This window comes from Silene latifolia, chromosome Y (assembly GCF_048544455.1).
Source record: "Silene latifolia isolate original U9 population chromosome Y, ASM4854445v1, whole genome shotgun sequence".
Classification (NCBI taxonomy): Eukaryota; Viridiplantae; Streptophyta; class Magnoliopsida; order Caryophyllales; family Caryophyllaceae; genus Silene; species Silene latifolia.
The window spans coordinates 168,488,662-168,511,122 of NC_133538.1; the positions used below are offsets into that span (position 1 = coordinate 168,488,662).

A 22,461-nucleotide genomic window follows, 5' to 3' on the forward strand; every position below is an offset into this window, starting at 1 on the left:
GAGGATATGATATGAAAAGTTATGAAAAAGTATGTGTGAAAAAGTCAAGTTGTTATGTGAATAAGTAATTCCGTTATTTTTTTTAAGATGTCAAAGGTTTTAGTGTTTTACTCTGTATATGCTAAAGAAGTAGCAGTAAGTTGGAGTTTTTTTTCTATCTTTTTTTTTTTTTGCAGGGAAAACCCCATAGGGGTTATATCATATTATTAATATCGTTGGAAATAGCTTCGACAAGGTGTTGAGGGGCCTCATCAGACCAGAACCGCCTCCCCACAATCCACGGACTCGAATGAGCTACCAAATGAGCCACACAGTTCGACTCTCGTCTAACAAATGAGAAAACAACCGAAATGAAACTATTACATAAACTTAAAATATCATCGTAAATGCGAAAGATATCCGCTCTTCCCTTTTTCTTGTCCTGCAGATCCTTGATAACTGACCAACAATCGCTTTCCACAATGATTCTCGTGTGTCCTCTACTCCTCGCCTCCTTCATCCCAAGAAAAATGGCCTCTGCTTCCGCCCTTTTCACATCAAAAGTTAAGCGTTCCTGCATCGTCACAAGCCCAAGCAAATGAACCGCCATGAGTCCTAGCCACCACTCCCAGACCCGTTCCCACACCCTCAATCACCCCTGCATCCGTATTAATTTTCACCACTCCCTCCCCCGGACCCCTCCAACGCCCACCACCAGCACTCCCTCCTTCTCGTCCTCCCAATCCAACATCGAGTTCCACACTCCTTGCATTCCGGGTACTAGATGCAGCCTCCCCGACCCCCTTTCTCCCTCCCAGCGTATCATTTATTTCCCTCAACATATCATACACTCTCCTTGTCACCACCTCACAAAAACGTCCCCTCCCCTCAAAAATAGCTGCATTCCTACACTCCCAAATCGCCCAACAAGTAAGACTAAACACCATCCTCTCCTCCTCACTTCCCTCCCTCAAAACTCCCTCCACCCACTCCCTCATCCTCTCAGCCCGCACCTCCACCTGTTCCATCAACCCAACCCCTTCCCATACCCCTGTAACCCACCCACAACCCTTAAAAATATGGAGACAAGTCTCCGAATTGAAAGAGCAGAACTGACATTCCTCGTCCCTTAAGTCTAGCCTGCGAGCTATATTGTGCCTCGTCGGGAGCGCATCATGGCACATCTGCCACATAAATATTTTAACCCGAGGGATAACTGGTGTCCTCCAAATCACCTTCCACAACCATTTGCTCCTCGCCCAATCAGATTGCTCAGCCGCATCCTCCCTTCCCGTGAGTAAATGATAGGCCGTTTTGACTGAGTATTGGCCATCTTTTGTATGGTCCCAACACCAATCATCCACAGCCTGGGCATCACAAATGCGGATAGCTTTAATACGATCCTGCTCGAAAGGCAAAAACATCCCACGCAAGAGCTCATCATCCCAACTAGTCCGGTCATTAGTCATCAGGTCTGCTACTTTCATAGACGCATCGTTGTCGTGTCGAGGAGATAGTACTCTTCGCGATTGGGTATTCGGGATCCAAGGATCCAGCCACACCTTTGTGATCCATCCATCCCCAATTCGTCTCCTCGCTCCCAACAAAATCACGTCCTTAGCTTCCCAAATACTACGCCAAGTATAGCTCGGATTTGACCCCAGTTCCGCCCCTAAGAAGTCACGGTCAGCAAAATATTTACCCTTAAGGACTCTCGCCATCAAGCTGGTATCCTCCGTCATCAACCTCCACCCTTGCTTCCCCAGTAAGGCCTTATTAAAAAGTCGAAAGTCACGGAATCCTAGCCCACCATACTCCTTAGCCCGACACAATTTATCCCACGGAATCCACGGCATTTTCTTGCGCCCATTCACGGAGCCCCACCAGAAGTTAGAGACTAAGCTCTTAAGTTCGTCACAAAAAAACCCCGGAATTTTGAAGACACTCATAGCATAGTTCGGGATAGCTTGTGCCACGGCTTTGATTAAAGTCTCCCTCCCGGCCTTACTAAGCATCATACTCCTCCACCCTTGAAGCCTCTTGTTCAATTTATCACGAATTACCTGTACTAGCTCCCTTTTCGACTGGCCAACTACCGTAGGAAGACCTAGATACCTCCCTTGCTCACACACAACACGGACCCCCAAAATCGAAGCAACCGCATGCTTCCTAAAATTATAAGTACCTCGACTATAAGACACCGTAGTTTTCTCGAGTCTAACTAATTGTCCGGATGCCCGCTCATACCTCTGGATGATGCCCTTAACGACCCTTGCTTCCCTCTCGCTTGCCTTTGTAAAAATAATACTGTCATCGGCGAAAAACAGGTGAAACACTATCGATGCCAACGGTGCAACACGAATCCCATGAATAGAACCGGATTCCATTTCCTTACGAATCATACCCGAAAAAACCTCAGCGCGTAAAATGAATAAATACATGGATAAAGGGTCACCTTGTCGAAGGCCTCGTTGTGGTTTGAAAACCTCAGTATGTGACCCGTTAACCGTAACCGCATAAGACACAGATCGCACACAGGCCATAACCCTATTACTCCAGCCCTCATCGAAACCCATAGCTCTCAACGTGCCCTCCAAGAAATCCCATTCGATCCTATCGTATGCCTTAGCCATGTCGAGCTTCAGGGCCATGTGCCCCCCTCCACTACGTGAGTTCTTCATGTAATGAAAAAGTTCGAAAGCTACCAGAATGTTATCAGTAATGAGACGGCCCGGTACCAACGCGCTTTGGTTCTCCGAAACAATATCATCAAGGAAACGTTTTAATCTATTCGCAAGCACTTTCGACACGATCTTATACAAGATATTACAAAGACTTATGGGTCTGAAATCCGCCATATGATTCGCGTCTTTTTTCTTCGGTATAAGGACAATATGGGTCAAATTCATCTCATCCGCTATCCCTCCCCCATTCAGAATGTATAGGCATGTCCTAATCACCGATGACCCAACAATATGCCAATAGGTTTGGAAGAATAAAGCATTCATACCGTCTGGTCCCGGAGCCTTTAGAGGATGCATTTGATTTAGCGCTTCGAGAACCTCATCTCCCGTATATGGCTCACGTAAAATGTTGTTCATCTCCCCCGTAACTCTGCCCTCCACCCCTCGAAAATCATCTCCAGCGTGCTCCGGGTTAGACGTCTCAAACAGCTTGGCAAAATAATCCACAGCCACCCTCTTAATGCCCTCCTGTGTCTCGAATTTGCGGCCCTGATCATCCGTAATGTTCTTTATATAATTCTTCTGTTTCCTTTGTCTCGCCTTTCTATGGAAGTATGCCGTATTTCTATCCCCGTCTTTCAACCATAGGACCCTTGATCGTTGTCGCCAGAATTGTTCTTCCTGTTGAATGAGCCGATCTATTTTCTTTTTGATTTCTCGACGCTCCTTCACATTACTCTCGGTTCGTTCCTTGGCATTAATTTGTAGTAGCTTCTTCCTTTGAATCTTTATCTCTTTTACCAAATTACCAATGTTAGCTCCCCTCCATTTCGACAGCTCCTTAGCCCATGACTGTAAGTTATTCAATGCCTCATCACCCGGATCCCAAGCCAGCCTAATCGTGTCCTCACACTCCTCCTCGCCGACCCACATTTGCTCGAAACGAAAGATGCCTTTCCCTCTCTCCCCTTCGGCCTTCCTACTGTCTAACCGGACCATAATTGGTACGTGATTAGACCAACCCGGTTCCAAATGATGCAATTTAGCGTAAGGAAACCTATCCGCCCATTCTTCCGTTACCATCGCTCTATCAATACGACTTTGCCTATTGTCAGCCCCCGCTTGCCCATTATCATAGGTGAATTTGTATCCCTCAAAAGCAAGGTCCCTAAGTCCACAGTCGTTAACCGCGTCCCTAAAACTATTCATCTGCCATTGCGGTCTCTCCCCACCCTTCATCTCCGCCCCAAAGAGGATTTCATTAAAGTAACCGATGCATAGCCACGGGTCCATATTATCTTCAGCTAGAATGCGTAACTGTTGCCAAGACAGGTGACGATCTTGAACTGCAGGCCACCCATAAAATCTCGTCAACCTCCATTGCGTGCACCCAAGCTTCACATCCCAATCCATATAATGAACCGTTGCCGACCTGAAACTAATCTCTACCTCTTTACGCCACCAACTCGCAAGCCCTTCAGACCTCCCTACACTGTCAATAGCCCACCCTTCATACTCCGTCATGGTATTTACAACAGCATCCATTTCCACAGCACTTAATTTCGTCTCACAAATAAAAATAAAATCTGGGTTCTCTCTCCGGACAAGATTTTTTAAACCGCCTACCGCAGCCGGGTTGCCCAGTCCCCTGCAATTAAGGCTCAGTATTTTCATGATGCCTGGCGGGGTTGAGTGTCCTCAGCCACCGCCTCAGATGAGCTTACATCCATGCTTAGTCGACTCCTCTTCTCAGCTAACCCCTCTTGTCCCCCCCAAAGCCGCCAGGGGACGCTTTTCTCCTACATCCACATCTAGTGAAGCCCTAGCCTCCACATCCCCACCTCTCTGACCACTTGAAGGAGGTCTTTCCAGACGTTGCCACTTCTTCCCTTCTCTGCCACCCCCCATACTCTCGTTCAAACCTCCTCCTCTCCCCTTAGATTTCCCAGTCTTCTCCCCCTGAATATAATCCCGAGACCCAACCGTCTCCATCCTCCTGCCAGCTTGCCCCTTCCCATTCTCCCCTCCACCATTAGTCTCTCCCCACACTTTACGCCAACCCTCCTTCCTCTGGTCTCCCACATTGAACCCCTCCATCCTCTCCCCTTGTGCACCCTCATCGACCAACGAACCCCCCGTATCACCCGTATCACTAACTGGTTGAGGTACCATAGCCTTGCTTTTCTTGTGCCTGATCGAGATATTCTGAAGCTTCAGGATCATATTAGAGATATTCTCCTGCTCCCTCTCCTCACATTCCCTGTCAAAGACCGGATTTAGCGCTCTTGCCATCTTCACTCCCCCTTCTGCCACTGTCTTCACTACTCTCCAGGGGGAAGCTCTAAGTTTCTCGCTGTATTTCAACTCGCCATCATCATATGGGCCGTCATCACAATCCTTCTCCCTGTTCCCTAAAACCCCACACCCATAACAGAAAGTAGGCAGCCGTTCGCACTTTACTTCAAATTCCACAGACTTCCCATTAACCATACGAATGTGCACAGCATCTCGGAGAGGCTTACGTACATCATGTAGAATTCTGACACGTATAGCACGTTCACGTTCTGGTACAGGAGCTTCGTCCATCCCAATATACTCTCCCAGTTGCGCACCTATGCGTTTCACGTTTTCAACATTCGAACGCCCACGTATAGGTAGGTCATAAACCCATGCCCACAGAGGAACATGGAAAAGGGGTGTATCAGTGAGTTTACCATCACAAATTGGGTCATTCAGGCACCAAATAAACTTATCGAAGTGCCAGGGTTGGCCTTCGATAACCCTAGTTTTATCATTCTCATCAGCAAATTTAAAAATAAAAATCTTATTCTTCGCATCGATAATATTACCAATAACTGTACCTCTCGTATTCCAAGCCTTTATCGTTGTATCAACCGCCGCCTTCGCATTAATCGTCTTTAGCGTACATATTCTCCCCACGATGATATACTCAGTCTTCGTTGTATCTCTGTCCTCATCTCCCACATCCCAAACAAAATCATCCGTCGATTCCATGACTTCCTTCCCTACTCTCCTGCTATTCATGTTTTATTGACAGAACAACTGCTCATGCCCTAGTCACCGTTGCTAACCACAAGAAAGGCCACGAAAAAACGTAGAGATTCACCTTTAGAACGAAGGAGAAAAACTAAAGGAAAAACCCTAGAAGGACACTCTCATAGGAGAAACCCTAGAGAGAAAATTTCAACTTTTTCGCCTAAAAATATTTGCAAATTGAGATCATATAACTTTCGCCTTCATCAACATGATTTTGGCACTACTATCATCATTTATGTCTTTACGAAATTAATAAAGTGATGGTACTTGAATTCAAACTTCCTCTGTTCGATAAATTCCATTATAGCTGATATAGAAATTAGAATATAGGGGACTACATCTTTAAAATGCCAAGAATTGATGAAAAATAGCAAACAGGAAAAAATTCGACCCAAACCGTTGATTCGACATTCCTCCTGTAAAATCATTGCTGTTCGAAACAAACCAATGATTAGCTAAGTTTGACATTCCTTCTTGAACAACATTGCTATTTTCCAATTTTTTGATAATCTGCTCCTGTGAAATCAAAAGTTAAACATAATCAGCAATTAAAACCAACGTATTAAGCACATAGTAAGCAATAAGCAAAAGATCATAAAATAAAAACTAAAAATATCTATGCATGTATACCAGGGATTAAAAGGCCAATAAAAAAGGAAGGGAAGGTTAATGTCAATTAGATTTTAATCTATCACCTACGAATTGTGAGTATTTATACAAAAATTAAAGGTAGAATTCTATCTCTAACTTTAAATGTGTGTATTGTTGAATCTGTTTCATAGAGATATATATTTTGTGTTTGGTAGTTACAAAAGATAGATTTTAATAATTAAAATAAGATGGTGTTTTAGAAAATTTGGAGACTACCACATGCTTTGAAAAAGGCTTCTTTTATATATATTATAGATTTAATGCCCGTGCGATGCACGGGCCAGTTTGTAAGGTCTTATAATTCATCATTCAATAATAATCTTTGTAATCTATCTGGTTAGCTAAGTTAGATTGTAAATAGAAAAATCATATTATGTTAGATTTCGGCCATGTTCTTTTGGATTGAATTGAATGAAACTGAATTAAACTTAATTGAGTTGGACAGAACTGAAATGAGCTGAATGAAACTGAGCTGAATTGGCATATTTTCAGATAAATAGAGTTAAAATACTGAAATGAGCTGAATTGAGCTTAGTTGAACTACTTGAGTAAACTAAAGTGAGCTGAATTGAGTTTAGCTGAACTTAAGTGAGCTGAAGTGAGATGAATGTGAGTTGAAATTAAGCTGAAAAGAACATGGCCTTAATAGATTAAACTGAGCAGGAATATGAGTCTAATAAATATTGTTATTGATAGTCTAATCAAGTCATTCAAATTATTGGCATAGTCAGATCGGAGGGGAAAAAAATAATGTCTTGTACTCCATATGATTTATATTTTAAATATAAAAATAAGGTATATCACTCTTGTGATGTGGCCAAGTTACATTATAATTTTGATTTGTGGTACTGTTAAAACTTAAAGCTTTGTTCTTTTAAGTCTAACTCCATAGTATAAAATACAAAATAATTTCTTATGCTTTTATGGCCTTTTTGTCAAATTCTTAGGAGTCGACGAAATCTTTGTAATCATTAAATCCTAATAAACTAATCTTTACATTAGAGTCATTTTAACATGAACAAATAATACATCTCACACTAACATGTTCAAGAAACTTTACACAAGAAATATGATAATCTAAAATCCTACAATAAAGAAATAGACAAAAATATATCATCTATGATGCGAAATTGCATGCAATGAACACATCTATATATACACAAATTAAAGATGGTAAAAGTCGTAGAATAGGATTGTATTAGCCATTGTGTATTTGAGTGGCCTTGAGCATGATATTCCATTTAAAAAATAAAACGTACTTGAATAATAGGATTGCATTAGCCACTGTGTATTTGAGTTGGTCTAAATATTCCATTAAAAAAATGAAACGTATTTGATCACATATAAACTCTCGGAATTCCTAATAATATTTTAAGAAAAAATCAACTAAATAACTAATAAGTACGTAGTTTTGAAATACGGAGTAATAGACATGAACTAATAATGGATTCAAACTGCTTGCAAATCCTTGTTACTAATCAGTATTTTCGATGACTCTAAAAGACAGCTGAACTCGAAGATTATCGTTAGTGATATCCTCCATTTTATAAGTAACCATATTTACTTTCCCCTTGCATGTCAAAAAAAAATAATCGAATCGAACTTTGTATTTCGTACAACGTTAATGAAAATATCGACCTTATTTGGCTGAAATTGGTACAATGATGCGGATCAGACCGAGCTAGCCCACATTGTTGGCCAGCCTACCCTTTTGATATCGGGCTAAAAAATCCGGATTTGTAAATATCGTCGACGTTTTAGTAAATATCGTCGACGTTTTCATTCCAAAAGACGATAATGCCCTTTGCATAATTACACTATTTTCTCTCTCTAAACAATTTTCTCTCAAATTCTACTAAAAATCAACTACATTTCAATCTCTCATTGCATTAAACCAATTAAAAGATGTTAGAAATTAACGCACATCGACTAGAAAACTTAAATAAATTTAAAAAATCGGCAAATAAACGTATTAAACACGGTTTTTTAAAAAAAAATGAACTAGTTCATGGACTAAATGTTGAGATTCAACAATCGACCACGGACCAAACGTTGAAAACCAACGTTTGCCATGGTCCAAACGTGGGAAACTAACGTTGGCCGTGGTCCAAACGTGGGAAACCAACATTGACCGTGGTCCAAACGTTGGAATCCCACGTTTGACCACGGAGAATTTTTTTTTTTTTTTTTTTTTTTTTTAGAAAAAAAAAAAATTAAAAATAAAAAATAAAAAATTCTCCGTGGCCAAACGTGGGATTCCAACGTTTGGACCACGGCCAACGTTGGTTTCCCACGTTTGGACCACGGCAAACGTTGATTTCCAATGTTTGGTCCATGGCTGAACGTTAGATCTCAAAGTTTGGTTCATGGTTCAACCTTGGGGTATAAATTTCAGATTTACGCAAACAATTAACAATATGTTATTTACAAAATTAATGTCATGAACTAATTAGGCTGAAATATTGTCAATTGTTGTTGTTGTTGTTTTTTGTTTTTAATTTAGTTGAGTTTGAGTAAAATTTTTTTAGAGAGAGAAAGTCAAAAGGGCAGTCATCGTCTTTTTTATGAAAAACGTCGTCGATATTTACTAAAACGTCGTCGATATAAATCAGCCCCCTAAAAAATATCAATAAATTTGTCTCATGTATCTAAATAATGCAATATACTTTAAGAGTTTTAGCATATTTTTCAGATTCTTAGCCAAACTCTAAAAAAATATACTTCGTACGTTACTCAACCATTGTAACTCAATTGTTATTTTGCTTGTACATGTCAAATCGTTTGGACTAAAGGAGTCATGAACTTGAAGAAATCTAAAATTGTTGTTACATACAATGCCTAGAGCACTTTGTAAGATTTCATTTGTAATCTTTTGAAGCGTAATTTTTCTTGATTTGTTATTAAACTAAAAAAAAAAAGATATTTTTTCCCTAAATAGCATAGATGAAGTCAATAACATGACGACTTGTAGAAATAATGAGCAAGGTAGATCAAAAATACTACTCGGAGGTAATCAAACAGAATTACAATCATGAAATACTTTAAAGAGAAACAAATAAATCAAAAACCTTAATGTTATACTTCATCTGAGGTGAATTCGGTTGCAGTAGTATATATCTCGAATATAATCACTCATTAAAAACTAAATGTATGATCCATATAAATAAGTTCAATCTTGAGAATTTTATACTAAATTCTAATTGCAATTACGTTATCTAACCAAACTGAAGCTCGCAATAAATTTATTAGGTCTGGAAGAACAATGATAGATACATGTATCATGGCCAATTAATTTAGGCTTAGGATCGTAGTATAAACTACTATAATAACTAAAGAATTTGGACCCTATGTAGAAAAAACTAAGAAAAATACTTACCAACGGAGCTGGTTTATTGTTCAAACCATTATGCTGGTAAAAAACTGTCTCTTTGCGATTGCTAGATCGTCCATAACTATAACTGTAAAACAACAAAGCATCGATTAGTATAACAGCAAAAACTACGAAATTGTTACGAAAAATAATATGCATTATCATATGCTATTTCTATGCTGAGCATGCAATCAAAAAAAAATTGTACATTAGAGTCTATCGACATTGCAAGGAAATATGAACAACAAAGCTAAAGAATAAAATGGTACAAAAATTGCTCTCTTTTTTGTTATGCGTCCGTTATCAAGTCTTATTTGTATTACTATGTAAAAGTGTTTGAATCCTAGTAAAATTCTAGTGTTTATTATTGTTTATAAGATAAGTAGTTTATATTTACGTGAATTCTAGCTAGTAGAAAGGGACTTTGATTGGGTGTTTTTTTTTCTTTTAAAATATTGTTTGTAAGTAGTTCGTAAAAATTGGACTCTCTATAATCGCTCGAAAAAAGCTTCCTTTATTAATATAAATAGATACTAGACTAGATTTAATGCCCATGTGATGCACGGGCCTATTTGTAGTCTTCTGTAAGAAGATCATCTCAACCAAAAACACGCCCTCTCAGGGCTTTTAATGTGGATACATTGCAACCTTTCTCATACCTAATGTTAATATTCTACTTTAAAAAAAGAAAGGTTGTGAGATTTCAACATGTGACCTCTTAATTACATTAGCTCTTACCGAATACTCCAAATGGGAACACTCTAACTTTGCTCAAAATACCAACTTAACATATTGATTGATTCAAATTTGACTTTGAAGTCTGAGCTATCGAAATCTAAGCTCTTTTTTCTTCTATGTTGGTATTCATATACTTCGTATAATTTTATTTAAGAGTTTAAAAACCATACTTAATTTACAGTTAATTTAAAAACTCTGAGTTTAAATTACAGTTAATTTATTTGCAAACTTAATTTACAAACCATACTTAATTTAGATTTTATGAGATGACATGTCACTGTGCATAACTCAATTATTTTGACAATTGAAATAGCAATTGTGTGATTTCAATATACATAAATAAACTATAAGTAAAGGGTTATTACTTATTATAGTCTGTAGGTTAATAAGTTAAAGAAACAATTTTTTTATTTACTGAAATAGTAGTTTTTTTTTTTTGGGAAATGTAAGTAGATTTCATTAATCATAAAAATTGTCCCATTACAACACTTTTAAAAGACCTAAAAACTAGGGGAAAAAAGCTATGAAGCAGAAAACCTCATAACTCCTTCACCCATTCAAGAACAGTCCTATTTTTACACTGTAGCTCAATCACTTGCAGCCGAGCTCTAACATCTTGCTTCAACCTCTGAACTAGTACCATAGGTTTTATAACAACTTGGTCTATCCTACAAGTATTACGATGTTGCCAAAGATGATACATGAGACTTGCAAGAATGACCCCAACAACCTTCTTCTTAGTAGCAGAACGAATCCTCCATGTGAGCCACCATTTGATACAGTCTTGTGCAGGTAACAGCACCTTGCACCATAATTGTATCAGTAAAAGGCATTGCTTACTGAATGCACAGCCAAAAAATAGGTGATTGTGATCCTCAGCCATAATTCCACAAACTTCACAACAATTAGTAACCAGAATACCCATCTTTACCAATCTATCCTGCGTAAGTAGCCTGTTCTGTGCTACTAACCAGCAAAAGAAAGAGTGCTTGGGACAAATCCAATTATTTAATGTCCAAGGAAACCAGGCAACCTTATCAGTGAGAGGTTTCAGAAAATCATACCCCTTCTGAATTGTGTAAGGCTCACCTGTTAAGATCAGAGGCTTGAGCTTGTTCTTGACCTGGCAAATTTTTCGCCAAGCCCAGCTAGCTCCACTATGAGGTTCATAATCCATCCATTGAGCAGATTTGATATACACTGCATGCACCCAACGAACCCGGAGATGATCGGTTTTTGTTGCACCCACCAAACATACATTCCTATGGTAGCTATGTTCCAAGTTTGAAGGTCCCTGAAACCAAGACCCCCCTGCTTCTTAGGTCTGCAGATCTTCTCCCAAGAAATCAGTGCAGGATTCTCTTTAGGATCCTTTCCATACCATAGATATTGTCTGCATATCTTCTCAATAGCATCAATGACAGTCTTAGGCAAGATAAAAATGCGAGCCCAATAACAATGTAATGTACTGAGAACAGATTGAATCATCACAGCTCTACCAGCATAAGACAGTTTTCTGGACCCCAGAGCTCTAATTTTTGCTACCACATTATCAATCAAACAATTGCAGTCCATGACAGACAGGCGTTTAGGGGAGACAGTAACACCTAAATATCTGAAAGGGACTGCATGTCTTTTCATTCCAGTGATCTGCTCAATCTCCTGAATTAGACTAGCAGGAACTCCATTAGTGTAGAAGTTGGACTTACCACTATTCATCACCAATCCAGAAGCCTTAGAGAAATACTTGAAGGCTTGAAGCAAGAGCTCAATAGAACCTCTCTCTCCCTTACAGAACATGATAAGGTCATCAGCAAAGCAAAGATGAGTGAGATTGATCCTCTTACACAAAGGATGGTGCCTGAAATTTTGATGCTTTTGTACTATCATAAGCACCCTACTAAGATATTCCAAACAAAGAGTGAATAGAAGGGGGGAGAGAGGGTCCCCCTGTCGTAGCCCTCTTTGTCCTTTAAAGAATCCAAAAATTTCTCCATTGAGGGAGAGAGAATAGGAAGGGGAGGTAACACAGTTCATCAACAGCTCAATGAATTTCTTAGGAAAACCAGTAGCCTCAAGCATCTCTGAAACAAACGACCACTCAATGGAGTCATATGCTTTTTGAAGGTCAAGTTTCAATAACACTCTAGGAGAACAGCTCTTCCTATTGTACAATCTAATAAGGTCCTGGCAAATCAGGATGTTACCAACAATGTCTCTCCCTTTGATAAATGCCCCCTGAGAAGGACTAATAATATCAGGAAGAATACGGCTCATTCTAGCACAGATCACTTTTGAAAGACACTTATAAATAGTGTTACAACACGCAATAGGTCTGAAGTGCAGCACAGTTTCAGGCATTTCCATCTTTGGGATCAGAGTAATGATAGTATTATTAACTTGCTTTAAGAGCTTTCCAGTTTCATAAGCATTCTTAACAGCAGTAATCACATCACCACCTACAATGGGCCAATTATCTTTGAAAAATTGGCTACTGTATCCATCAGGCCCAGGTGCTTTGTTTCCAGGAATGGCAAACATAGCATCCCTAACCTCTTCTCCAGTAATCTCAGCATTCAGAATAGCACAATGCTCTGGTGTGAGACAAGCACCCTGCTGAACAAGCTTTCTATTAAGTGGTTTGACAGGAGTAGAGGACCCCAGCAGGTGCATATAATACTCCTCAAAGGCCTGTTGAATCATCTTTGAGTCAGAACAAAGGCTTCCCCTCATGTCCTTAACCTGAAATACCCTATTCCTTGCCCTTCTCTTCTTGATGGCAGCATGGAAAAAAGCAGTGTTCTCATCCCCATACTTCATCCAATCACATTTAGCCTTTTGTTTTAAGAACTGATCTCTAGCTTTAACCATATCAGTAAGCTCTTGAGCACAAGCTCTCTCATTCTCAATCCATTCCTTGTTAAAGGGATCAGAAATAAGGAGTGACTGAAAATGCTTCAGAGATAATTCAATCAAATTTGTTAAGTTTTCAATATCGTCAAAATTATCCTTATTAAGAGCCAACAATCCCTTCTTCAATCCTTTTAATTTACTAACAATTTTAAACATGGGAGTGCCCCCGCACTTCCTGTTCCACCCATCAATCACCACCTCCTTGTATTCTTTGGCCATAGACCACATATTATAATACTTGAAAGAATTACCCCTCCTTTGCCTCTCTTCCTCAAAGTGAACCAGACCAGGACAATGGTCAAACAGTCCCTCAGGGAGGAAATGAGCAAAACTATCAGGGTATTGCTCAAGCCATTCCTCATTAATGAAAACTCTATCAATTCTGCTATATATCAAAGAGTCAGACCCTTGCTTGTTATTCCAAGTGTAAAAAGCCCCCCTAGCCTTCATATCAGTCAACTGACAATCCCTTATAGCTTCAGCCATAGGTCTAAGTTCAGCATTTGTGATCTCAGCACCCCCTATCCTCTCATTTCTCTCCATGATGGCATTGAAATCACCACACAAGAGCCAAGGAGAATTAAGTTGCAGGTGATAAGACTTAATACTTTGCCACAGAGGTTCTCTGTCCCCTAGAGAGTTCATACCATAAACCACAGTAAAGTAGAAACCCTTCCTCCTAGCTTTATCAAACACTTTTGTGTGAATACACTGGATAGTGACATCCAATATGTCCACCTCAAACAAAACAGGGTCCCAAATGATCCAAATTCTACCTCCAGAGTGAAGATGAGAATTAGTACAGATGGCCCAATTAGAACAAATATTATTAGTGACCTTATTCCAATTCCTACTTTTTATTTTAGTTTCTAAAATGCCAAACAAGCCAACTTTATTCATAGCTAAGAATCTTTTTATTTCAGTTTGCTTGCTCGGATTATTCATTCCCCTAATGTTCCATGTACCACAGCTACCCATGATCAGCTATAGCAGTACTGGGACCCCCTTTTTCAAACAACTTACTATCCAACAATCCCCTTCCAGTTTTCTGTAAAGAATGAGATAAGGAGTCCATGAAGGAAAGCCCTCCTGGAGTAAACTTCCTTCGTTCTCCATTATCCTGCCTCATCAATTTTGTTATTATCCTCCTAGGAAAAGAATTCTCAACAACAGGAGTTTTTGCACCGTAATCGGCGTAACCACCGTTCCCGGGAGTCCGCATCACGATCGATCTTTGCACCACAGTTCTTTGTCTGAGGACTGCACCAACTTCCTCACAGGTGGTTGCTTAGCAGGTTCCTTCTGTTTAGGATCAGGCTTCCTAGGTTTCCATACTTTCTTTGTTACAGGCTGTTTTGCCATTCCCTTCCTGCATTTATCAGCTGTATGCCCGACCCCTTTACAGGCAGTACAGGACACAGGCAACCAATCATATTCAATTCTCACAGACTGATTCTTTCCATTCTCATCTAAGAAATCCACTACAGAAGGAAACTGTTGGTCGACATCAACTTCAACCATGATGCGTGCAAATCCAAGGAACTGTTTATGAAGGGTAGGGTCATCACATTTTATGAATTTCCCAACTCCACTACTTAACTTCCTGAGACTTTCACCACCCCAGTATTTGACATCCAGACCAAAAATTTTCATCCAAATAGGGACCCTAATGACTTCATGTTTCACAAGTTCCATATCCGGTGTCCATTCTTTTATAATAACAGGTTTATTATCAAAAAGAAGGTGACCATTACTAAGGACAGATTGTTGTTGAGCTTTGGTCTTAAACCGTACTAAGAACAACCCATTAGGAAGGAAAGCAACCTTATCAACACCATTCGCTTGCCATACTCTCTTGACAAACCCTAGGAGAACAGAGCTCGGTGGATTCGCCCCTAAAATATAACAAACTACAGAAGACGACCAAAAATTGATCTCACCAGCAACATCTTCCTTGGTGATCTGAATCAATGGTGTCCGCTGAGTAGATGATAACGGCTGCTCCTTTTCAGATGGTTCCTCGTGCTCCTCCTCCTCTTCAACAATAAGCTCCAAATCAGACTCAAATTCCTGCGATGAAAAATTCAGTTGCGATTTTCCTTTATTAGATCGTTGTAAACGAATATCATCATGTTTTTGTGATTTTGGTGTAGAATTATTAGTAGATTTATTCGAATTGTTAGATGAATTTTGAGGATTTTTTGTTAGCTTCTTCTTTCGAGTCATTGCTTGCGTAAAAAGTAAGCTAGATTTTTAGAGGTTTTCTCTCTCTAAAACTTTCTCTCTCATCCTCAATAATGTTTTTACGTTTTTAGGATGTGTTTTTTTACTGAAATAGTAGTTAATATATTAAATATTAGATTTTATGTGATACTTATCAACAAATTGTTTATAGTGCAAATATAAACATAGACAACTCCAATAATATAATATTTATGTGATTCCTCCGAGAAAACTCGTCATACATATTACACCATAAGACCATAAGACCACGCAGACGTCTAGTATCATGATTTATCAAAAACTTTTAGACTGTCATTACTTATTGTTCATGCAAATACAAAAGCAACAAAACTTCTATCAAAGTAATTCACAATATACAATAATATTGTATTGTTATGCATTATTCACAAATTACAATACGTTTACTTAAGTACGGAGTATGTCCCATAATTAAAGGCTAATACCTTCTTACTCACATTACATGGTTAGATAATAGATAGTCTATCTTTAGATAAGAACCAACGGACTGGAACTTAATAAAACAAGACCAAAAAATAGCGAAATTAATAAAGGACTCCAATCTTACCGTATTAGAAAGTCGAGAGTACTTACACTACTTCGTCCTAATTTATAATTTTACATACACTATGTGAGGAACAAAATTTGAATAACGCAATGCTCTCTCTTTGTTGCCTTATAAATAAAAGTGTTGTTACAAAACAACCATGACATCATGGTCATAAAAGAAAGGGTAAGTCTCCTCTAAAAAAGTTTTAGAATATCACTGTAAAATTATATAACGAAATACTTTAATGCCCTTATTATAAAGAGCGGTGATTGATGGAAGTTATTTTAGTAAAGGGTCTATAGGTAAATAGTCACTTGATTTACAATAATACTTATATAAAATGGTTTTATATAAGAATTGTTGAAAAAAAAGTCGCGTTGAGATCCGTATCTAAGTTAATATCTATGTGGTGAATATTCCCGACGTAATAATGCTTAACTCCTGAAAAAAGAAAAAGCACGTCCCTTATAAAAAGATCATTTTAACTAAAAATTTATCCAATAGTAATGTTCAAGCATAAGAGGAAAATTTGTTAGATCACATGTAGAAAACAATATTGATCATATATTGTATTTCCTCCATCTCATTTATTTGTTTAACTTTTAAATTCATTCGTTATAAGGGGTATAAGTAGATAAATGATTCAAACGGAGTATAGATTAATGTGCAACTTAGAATCGAGACCGAAAGGGAGAAGCATATGCATGTGAGTCCTTGGTTTAATGGTCATTGTAGATGGTTAGGGCCGTTTCCCTGAAACGTTAATATTTTTGGCGAAGACGGATGTACTTGCTACCCATGTGGATTTTTTCACAAAAACAAAAGGAAATTGAACTTACCAAAAGATATTGTTTTGACAATGATGATATCTCTATTATGGTTTTTTGAACGCATGGCTCTGAGACCTGAAATTACGACCAAATTATACTATTAGTACGATCGACATAATAAGCAAACGCAATATTAATATAACAATTAATAATATACACATTAGCATCGCAATTCACAAAGTAAAAGAAAATCAATCAAAAAAAGCTAAGACAATGAAGACGAGGGTAAAAGGCTAGGGTTTCAAGTTTTATGTATGTTGGATATATTCTTTTTTTATATATATATGACGTTCAAACATGTTTCAAGTCAAATAAAACTGCTCTTCTTATTATAAAACAGCATTCCATAGGTATACAAACACAAACACTGGTTTTATTATCGTATATCTATTCTCATTATTTTATTAGTAAAAGTTGTTCGTAAAACTTGGACTCTCTGTAATCGCTCGAAAAAAGCTTCCTTTATTAATATAGATAGATAGATAAATAGATATATATTGATTGATTATCAAAATATAAAAGCAATTAGAATGACAATTGGTCTCCCTTGTGACGGGTTACCATTTGTGGCGGATATTTTGTGAGTTAAAATGGTTACAAAATGGGTTAGTGGAGAAAGGGGACCACATGAATAGTGTTGCAGAGAGAGAAAAAGTGGGTACTTTGTGAGGTAAAATGGTATTCGTCACTCAAGAGTGACGGATATGTGCCGTCACAAACAAGAATTTGTGTTAGAATGATTACCAGTCGCTTTGAAATTATTATTATTACTACTAACTAGACCTGTCAAAACTCGATCCGACCCGCTCGACCCGTTATTTCAGGGTTACAGACCCGGTATTTTCGACCCGCGACCCGTTTGACCGAACCCGAAATGACCCGTTATTTTAGGGTCGAGACCCGACCCGAACGGGTCGACCCGTTGGATCAAAGAAAAATCAAGAATTTTATTAAAATATTAATATTAATATATTATATTTTTAAAAATAGTTAAAAAAATTATTTTTTTATTATTTAAAATTACAAAAACAACTAAAAAGTTAATTTTATATAACTTTTATAATATTTAATAATAAAAAAATTATTTAAAAAAATATTTTAATAATTATGTCAATATAATTAATGTAAACGTTAAATATGATTAAAATATTAATTTTAAATATGTTTTACATTTTTTAAAAATATTTTTTAATTAAAAAAATCGTTTAAAAAAGACGTTAGAAATTATTTCTTGACCCGTATTCTGACCCTAACCCGACCCGACCCGTATAACCCGACCCGTGTTTGACCCGACCCGTATGACCCAACCCGGGACCAGATCCGCCCGACCCGTTTAACAGGTCTACTACTAACAAATAGGTGAAGGCTGCTGAGTTTGGGTTACGCACTTACGGGTCACGAGACAGATGGAGATCGAAAGTATCTTCTTGAAATCAGAGTTTATGGTGTTGGTGAATATGCTGGAAGGATTTGGGACATTTTTGGCTAATATAAATTTTACGGTCTTACACCGTGAGATGGTATATTTGTATAAAAATATTATTCATTTAATGCTAATAAATGGGTAATTTTTTCATATAATCAGATCGTTTCATAACCGATAACTATCTCATACAAAAACTGGAATCCAAACAAAAGACGTTTGAGGGTGTCTCAATGCGATAAACTAGCCTCAGATTAATATTTGTTATTTGTTAATATTTGTTATTTGGGGCTGGGATCGAATAGAGAAACTCCTGAAACGACCCCAGACACGTGGTACAAAACCGGAAGAAAATAAACGGGATGTGGTACGGCCACCCGAACGACTCAAATTGAAGTGATACACGGTTTTCGCGATTCTAAGTTCCCCGAATAATGTCCGTAAATCACACGGATGGCTTCTCAGGCCATATAAAGCGGCCATACAAATTATGAGGAGTAACAAAGGACATTTGAAGCCTTTATGTGATAAACCAGCCTCGAGCGAAAATCGGATAGTAGTAAACAATAAATTTGTGATACTTGTTATTTGAGGGTGAGCGAATAGGGTAATACGTGAAACGACCCTAGATGCGTGGTAAGAAAAAAGCGGGAGAAAAAGAAACGTGACCTAGTACGTAGCTTCTCAACGGCTCAAATTGAAGTGTATAATTTACAGTTTTCGAGATTTTTGTGTCCTGGAAGAAAAATGTTCGTAACTCACACGAACGGTTCCTCGGGTAAGATAAAGTGGCCACAATTTTTTTTTTTTGAAAAGAAACACGGGGTGTTTAAGGTGTCCGTATGCGGTAAACCAAACTTAGGCGAAAATCGGATAGACTTGAACAATGGATTAATACTTGTTATTTAAGGTTAAGATTGAATAGGATAACTCCTAAAGCGGCCCCGGACGTGTGGTAGAAAATCTGGGAGAAAACGAAACGTGACCTGATAAGACCTCCTAGACGGCTCAAATTGAAGTGTAGAATACACAGTTTTTAGGATTTCATGATCCCGCAACAATAATGTCTGTAAAACACACGGACGGCTCATCAGGTAAGATAAAGCGGTCGCACAAACATTGAGGAGCAACAGAGAACGTTTGAGGGTGTCTAAATACTATAAACCAGCCTCCAGTGAAAAACGGATAGTCGTGAACAATGGAATAATACTTGTTATTTGGGGATAACTTATGAAGCAACCTTGGACCCATGGTAAAAAAAAAATAAACGTGACCTGGTACGACCTCTCAAACGACTTAAATTGAAGTGTTTTATATACGATTTTTCAGGATTCTAGCGTCCCGGAACAAAATTGTCTGTAATTCACTCGGGTCCGATAAAACAGCCACACAAATTTTGAGCAGCAACAGAGGATGTTTGCGGGCGCTTGAATGCGATAAACCAGCCTAGGCGAAAAATGGATAATCGTGTGAAATTAATACTAGTTCTTTGGGGATGAATGACCCCTAACGCGTGGTAAAATACTGGGAGAAAGAAACATGACCCGATAAGACCTCTCGAACGATTTAAATTGAAGTGTGTATATAGTACACAGTTTTCAGGGTTACAGGGTCCCGAAACAAAAAAAAAACGTAAATCACAAAAACACTTACTCAGGTAATATAAAGCCACCACACAAATTTTTAAAAGAAACAGAGGATGTTTGACGGTGCCGGTATGCGATAAACATAAACCAGCCTCGAACGAAAATCACATAGTCGTAAACAATTAATTAATACTTGTTATTTTGGGCTCAGATCAAATAGCGTAACTCCTGAAGCGACCTTGAATGCATGGTAGAAAAACTGGGAGAAAATGATGTGTGACTCGGTACGACCTCTCGAACAACAAAATTAAAATGTGTAATACATGGTTTTCGGGATTCGAGGCTCCCAGAACAATAATGTCTGCAGATCACAAGGACAGCTCCTCGGGTCAAATAAAGTGTCACGCAAATTTTCAGAACTTTGAGGGTATCTGATGCGATAAACCAGCATTGGGAGTAAATCAGGTACTCGTGAACAATTGATTAATGCTCCTACTTGTTATTTGGGGCATAGATCAAGCAGGGTAACTTCTGAAGCGACCCCGGACGTGTGGTAGAAAAACAAGGAGAAAAATAGACGTGACTTAATACGACCTCCCAAATGGCTCAAATTGAAGTATATAATACACGATTTTCGGGATTCCAGGTCCCGTAAATCACACGCACGGTTCCTCAGATCAAATAAAGCAATCACACAAATTTTGAGGAGCAACAGAGAATGTTTGAGAGTGACTAAATGCGATAAATTAGCGGCGCTGTCTTAAATGAGAATTTGTGCTTGTTTTTTTATGTCGTAATCCTACCTTTCTATTGTGAAATTATAAAATTTAATATTTGAACATGTAACATATTATCTTAATTTTTGTAGAGGTCATGGTATCGACTATCAACGCTTAATAATCTCGCTAATCACAGCTAATATCCAGCAAGTCTTCCTTGTGGTGGGTTTACCGTCACAAATTTGTGACGATCAAATATAAACCACATGGGTAGATAAGATAAAAATCAAAGTGCCTAGGGAGTCACAAATGACATGCCTTTGTCCATCCATGTAGCTTTTATTTGACCGTTACAAGGGATATTGTCCGTCATAAATGAGAATTTGTGACTACTCGACTTGTTTGAGCCATAATCAATATATATAACTAAAGGAGGCTTTTTTTTCTAATTATACTATTAGTATTAGAATTAGGAGATAATTAATTATTTACATATTTTCTATAATAATTAGGAATATAATTTTCCTATTAGAAATGAGAATTAATTAATTATTTTACAATTTTCCTATTAGAAATAGGAAATAAATTAACAATTTATTAAGGCTTTTTTTAATTATACTATTAGAATTAGAAGATAATAATCATTTAAATTTTTTCTATTATAATTAGGAATATGATTTTCCTATTAGAAATGAGAATTAATTAATTATTTTACAATTTTATTATTGGAAATAGGAAATAAATTAATTATCTGCAATTTATTAATATTAAAAAATATTCATTAGTATTTGTTCACTTTATATTAAATTAGAAGGAAAAAAAACCTTTGATATATTTATAATATCCAATTTTATAACAACTTCCGATTTAAAAAAAAAAAAGAGGTATTATGAGGCTAAAAGGCCCTATGGCGAACCGGGTTGTGACAAATGTGCATGCATAATACGTACTATATGGAATTTACTCATGTAAAAAGTAAAATGAACGCTGAAATACGCCCCTACGTCTTTTGTTATTGTCAATGTCATATTTAATTATACATAATACGAAGTTTATTTTTCAAATGTCATATGTATTCTCCTACTAATTTTAAAGTTACTTCCCTCACAATACACTTCAACTTCTATTGATAATTTATTGATATATTATTTACATTTATTTGTCATTATATAAAAGTATATTAATCAAAATTTAAATAAGATATTCACAAATTATTGATAAGTACAAAATTTGATATCTATTTTTCAAGGAGTATTAAAAGATAAGGAAAGTTGCTGCTAATTTGCGAATCGAAATATAATATTATGACAAATGAGTAAATATTTTGAAAAACTTTATTGTGCGATTGTTTTACAATTTAAAGTAAAAATGGTACCACAAGTAATAAAATAGATTTGAATGAGGCTTGAAGGTAAATTAGATACACTTATTATAGAAATATGTATAAGGTTAAGATTCAATTCAAGCAACGATCAACATTAAAAAAAGGTCATGAAAACCAAATAAAAGGGTAAGAGTAGTCTTTCCCTAACATAGTGAAGACCGTCTCTCTCAAGCTTTTCTTCTGACAAATTTATATGCATAAAAAACGGTACTATTCAATTATATGGAGCAAACTAATTATTGTTAATGCTATATATTTTTTCTTTTCTGTGTAAATTGAGCACATCATCACTATAATTTAGAGAGAGATACGAATTGGGGAAGGGTAAGACATATT

The 22,461-nt window shown here is 37.5% G+C and overlaps 1 protein-coding gene across 1 annotated transcript; it reads right to left on the reverse strand.

Moving 5' to 3' along the window:
• Positions 1 to 536: 536 nt before the first annotated feature.
• LOC141629381 (uncharacterized) lies at positions 537 to 4,208 on the reverse strand. The gene has a single exon (XM_074442395.1). It carries the CDS (start codon positions 4,206 to 4,208, stop codon positions 537 to 539), a length of 3,672 nt encoding a protein of 1,223 aa, XP_074298496.1.
• Positions 4,209 to 22,461: the final 18,253 nt, after the last annotated feature.

What these genes read in the sequence shown, in the direction of transcription:
- LOC141629381 (XM_074442395.1), bottom strand. Translation starts at nt 4,208, where the DNA reads ATGGATGCTGTTGTAAATACCATGACGGAGTATGAAGGGTGGGCTATT.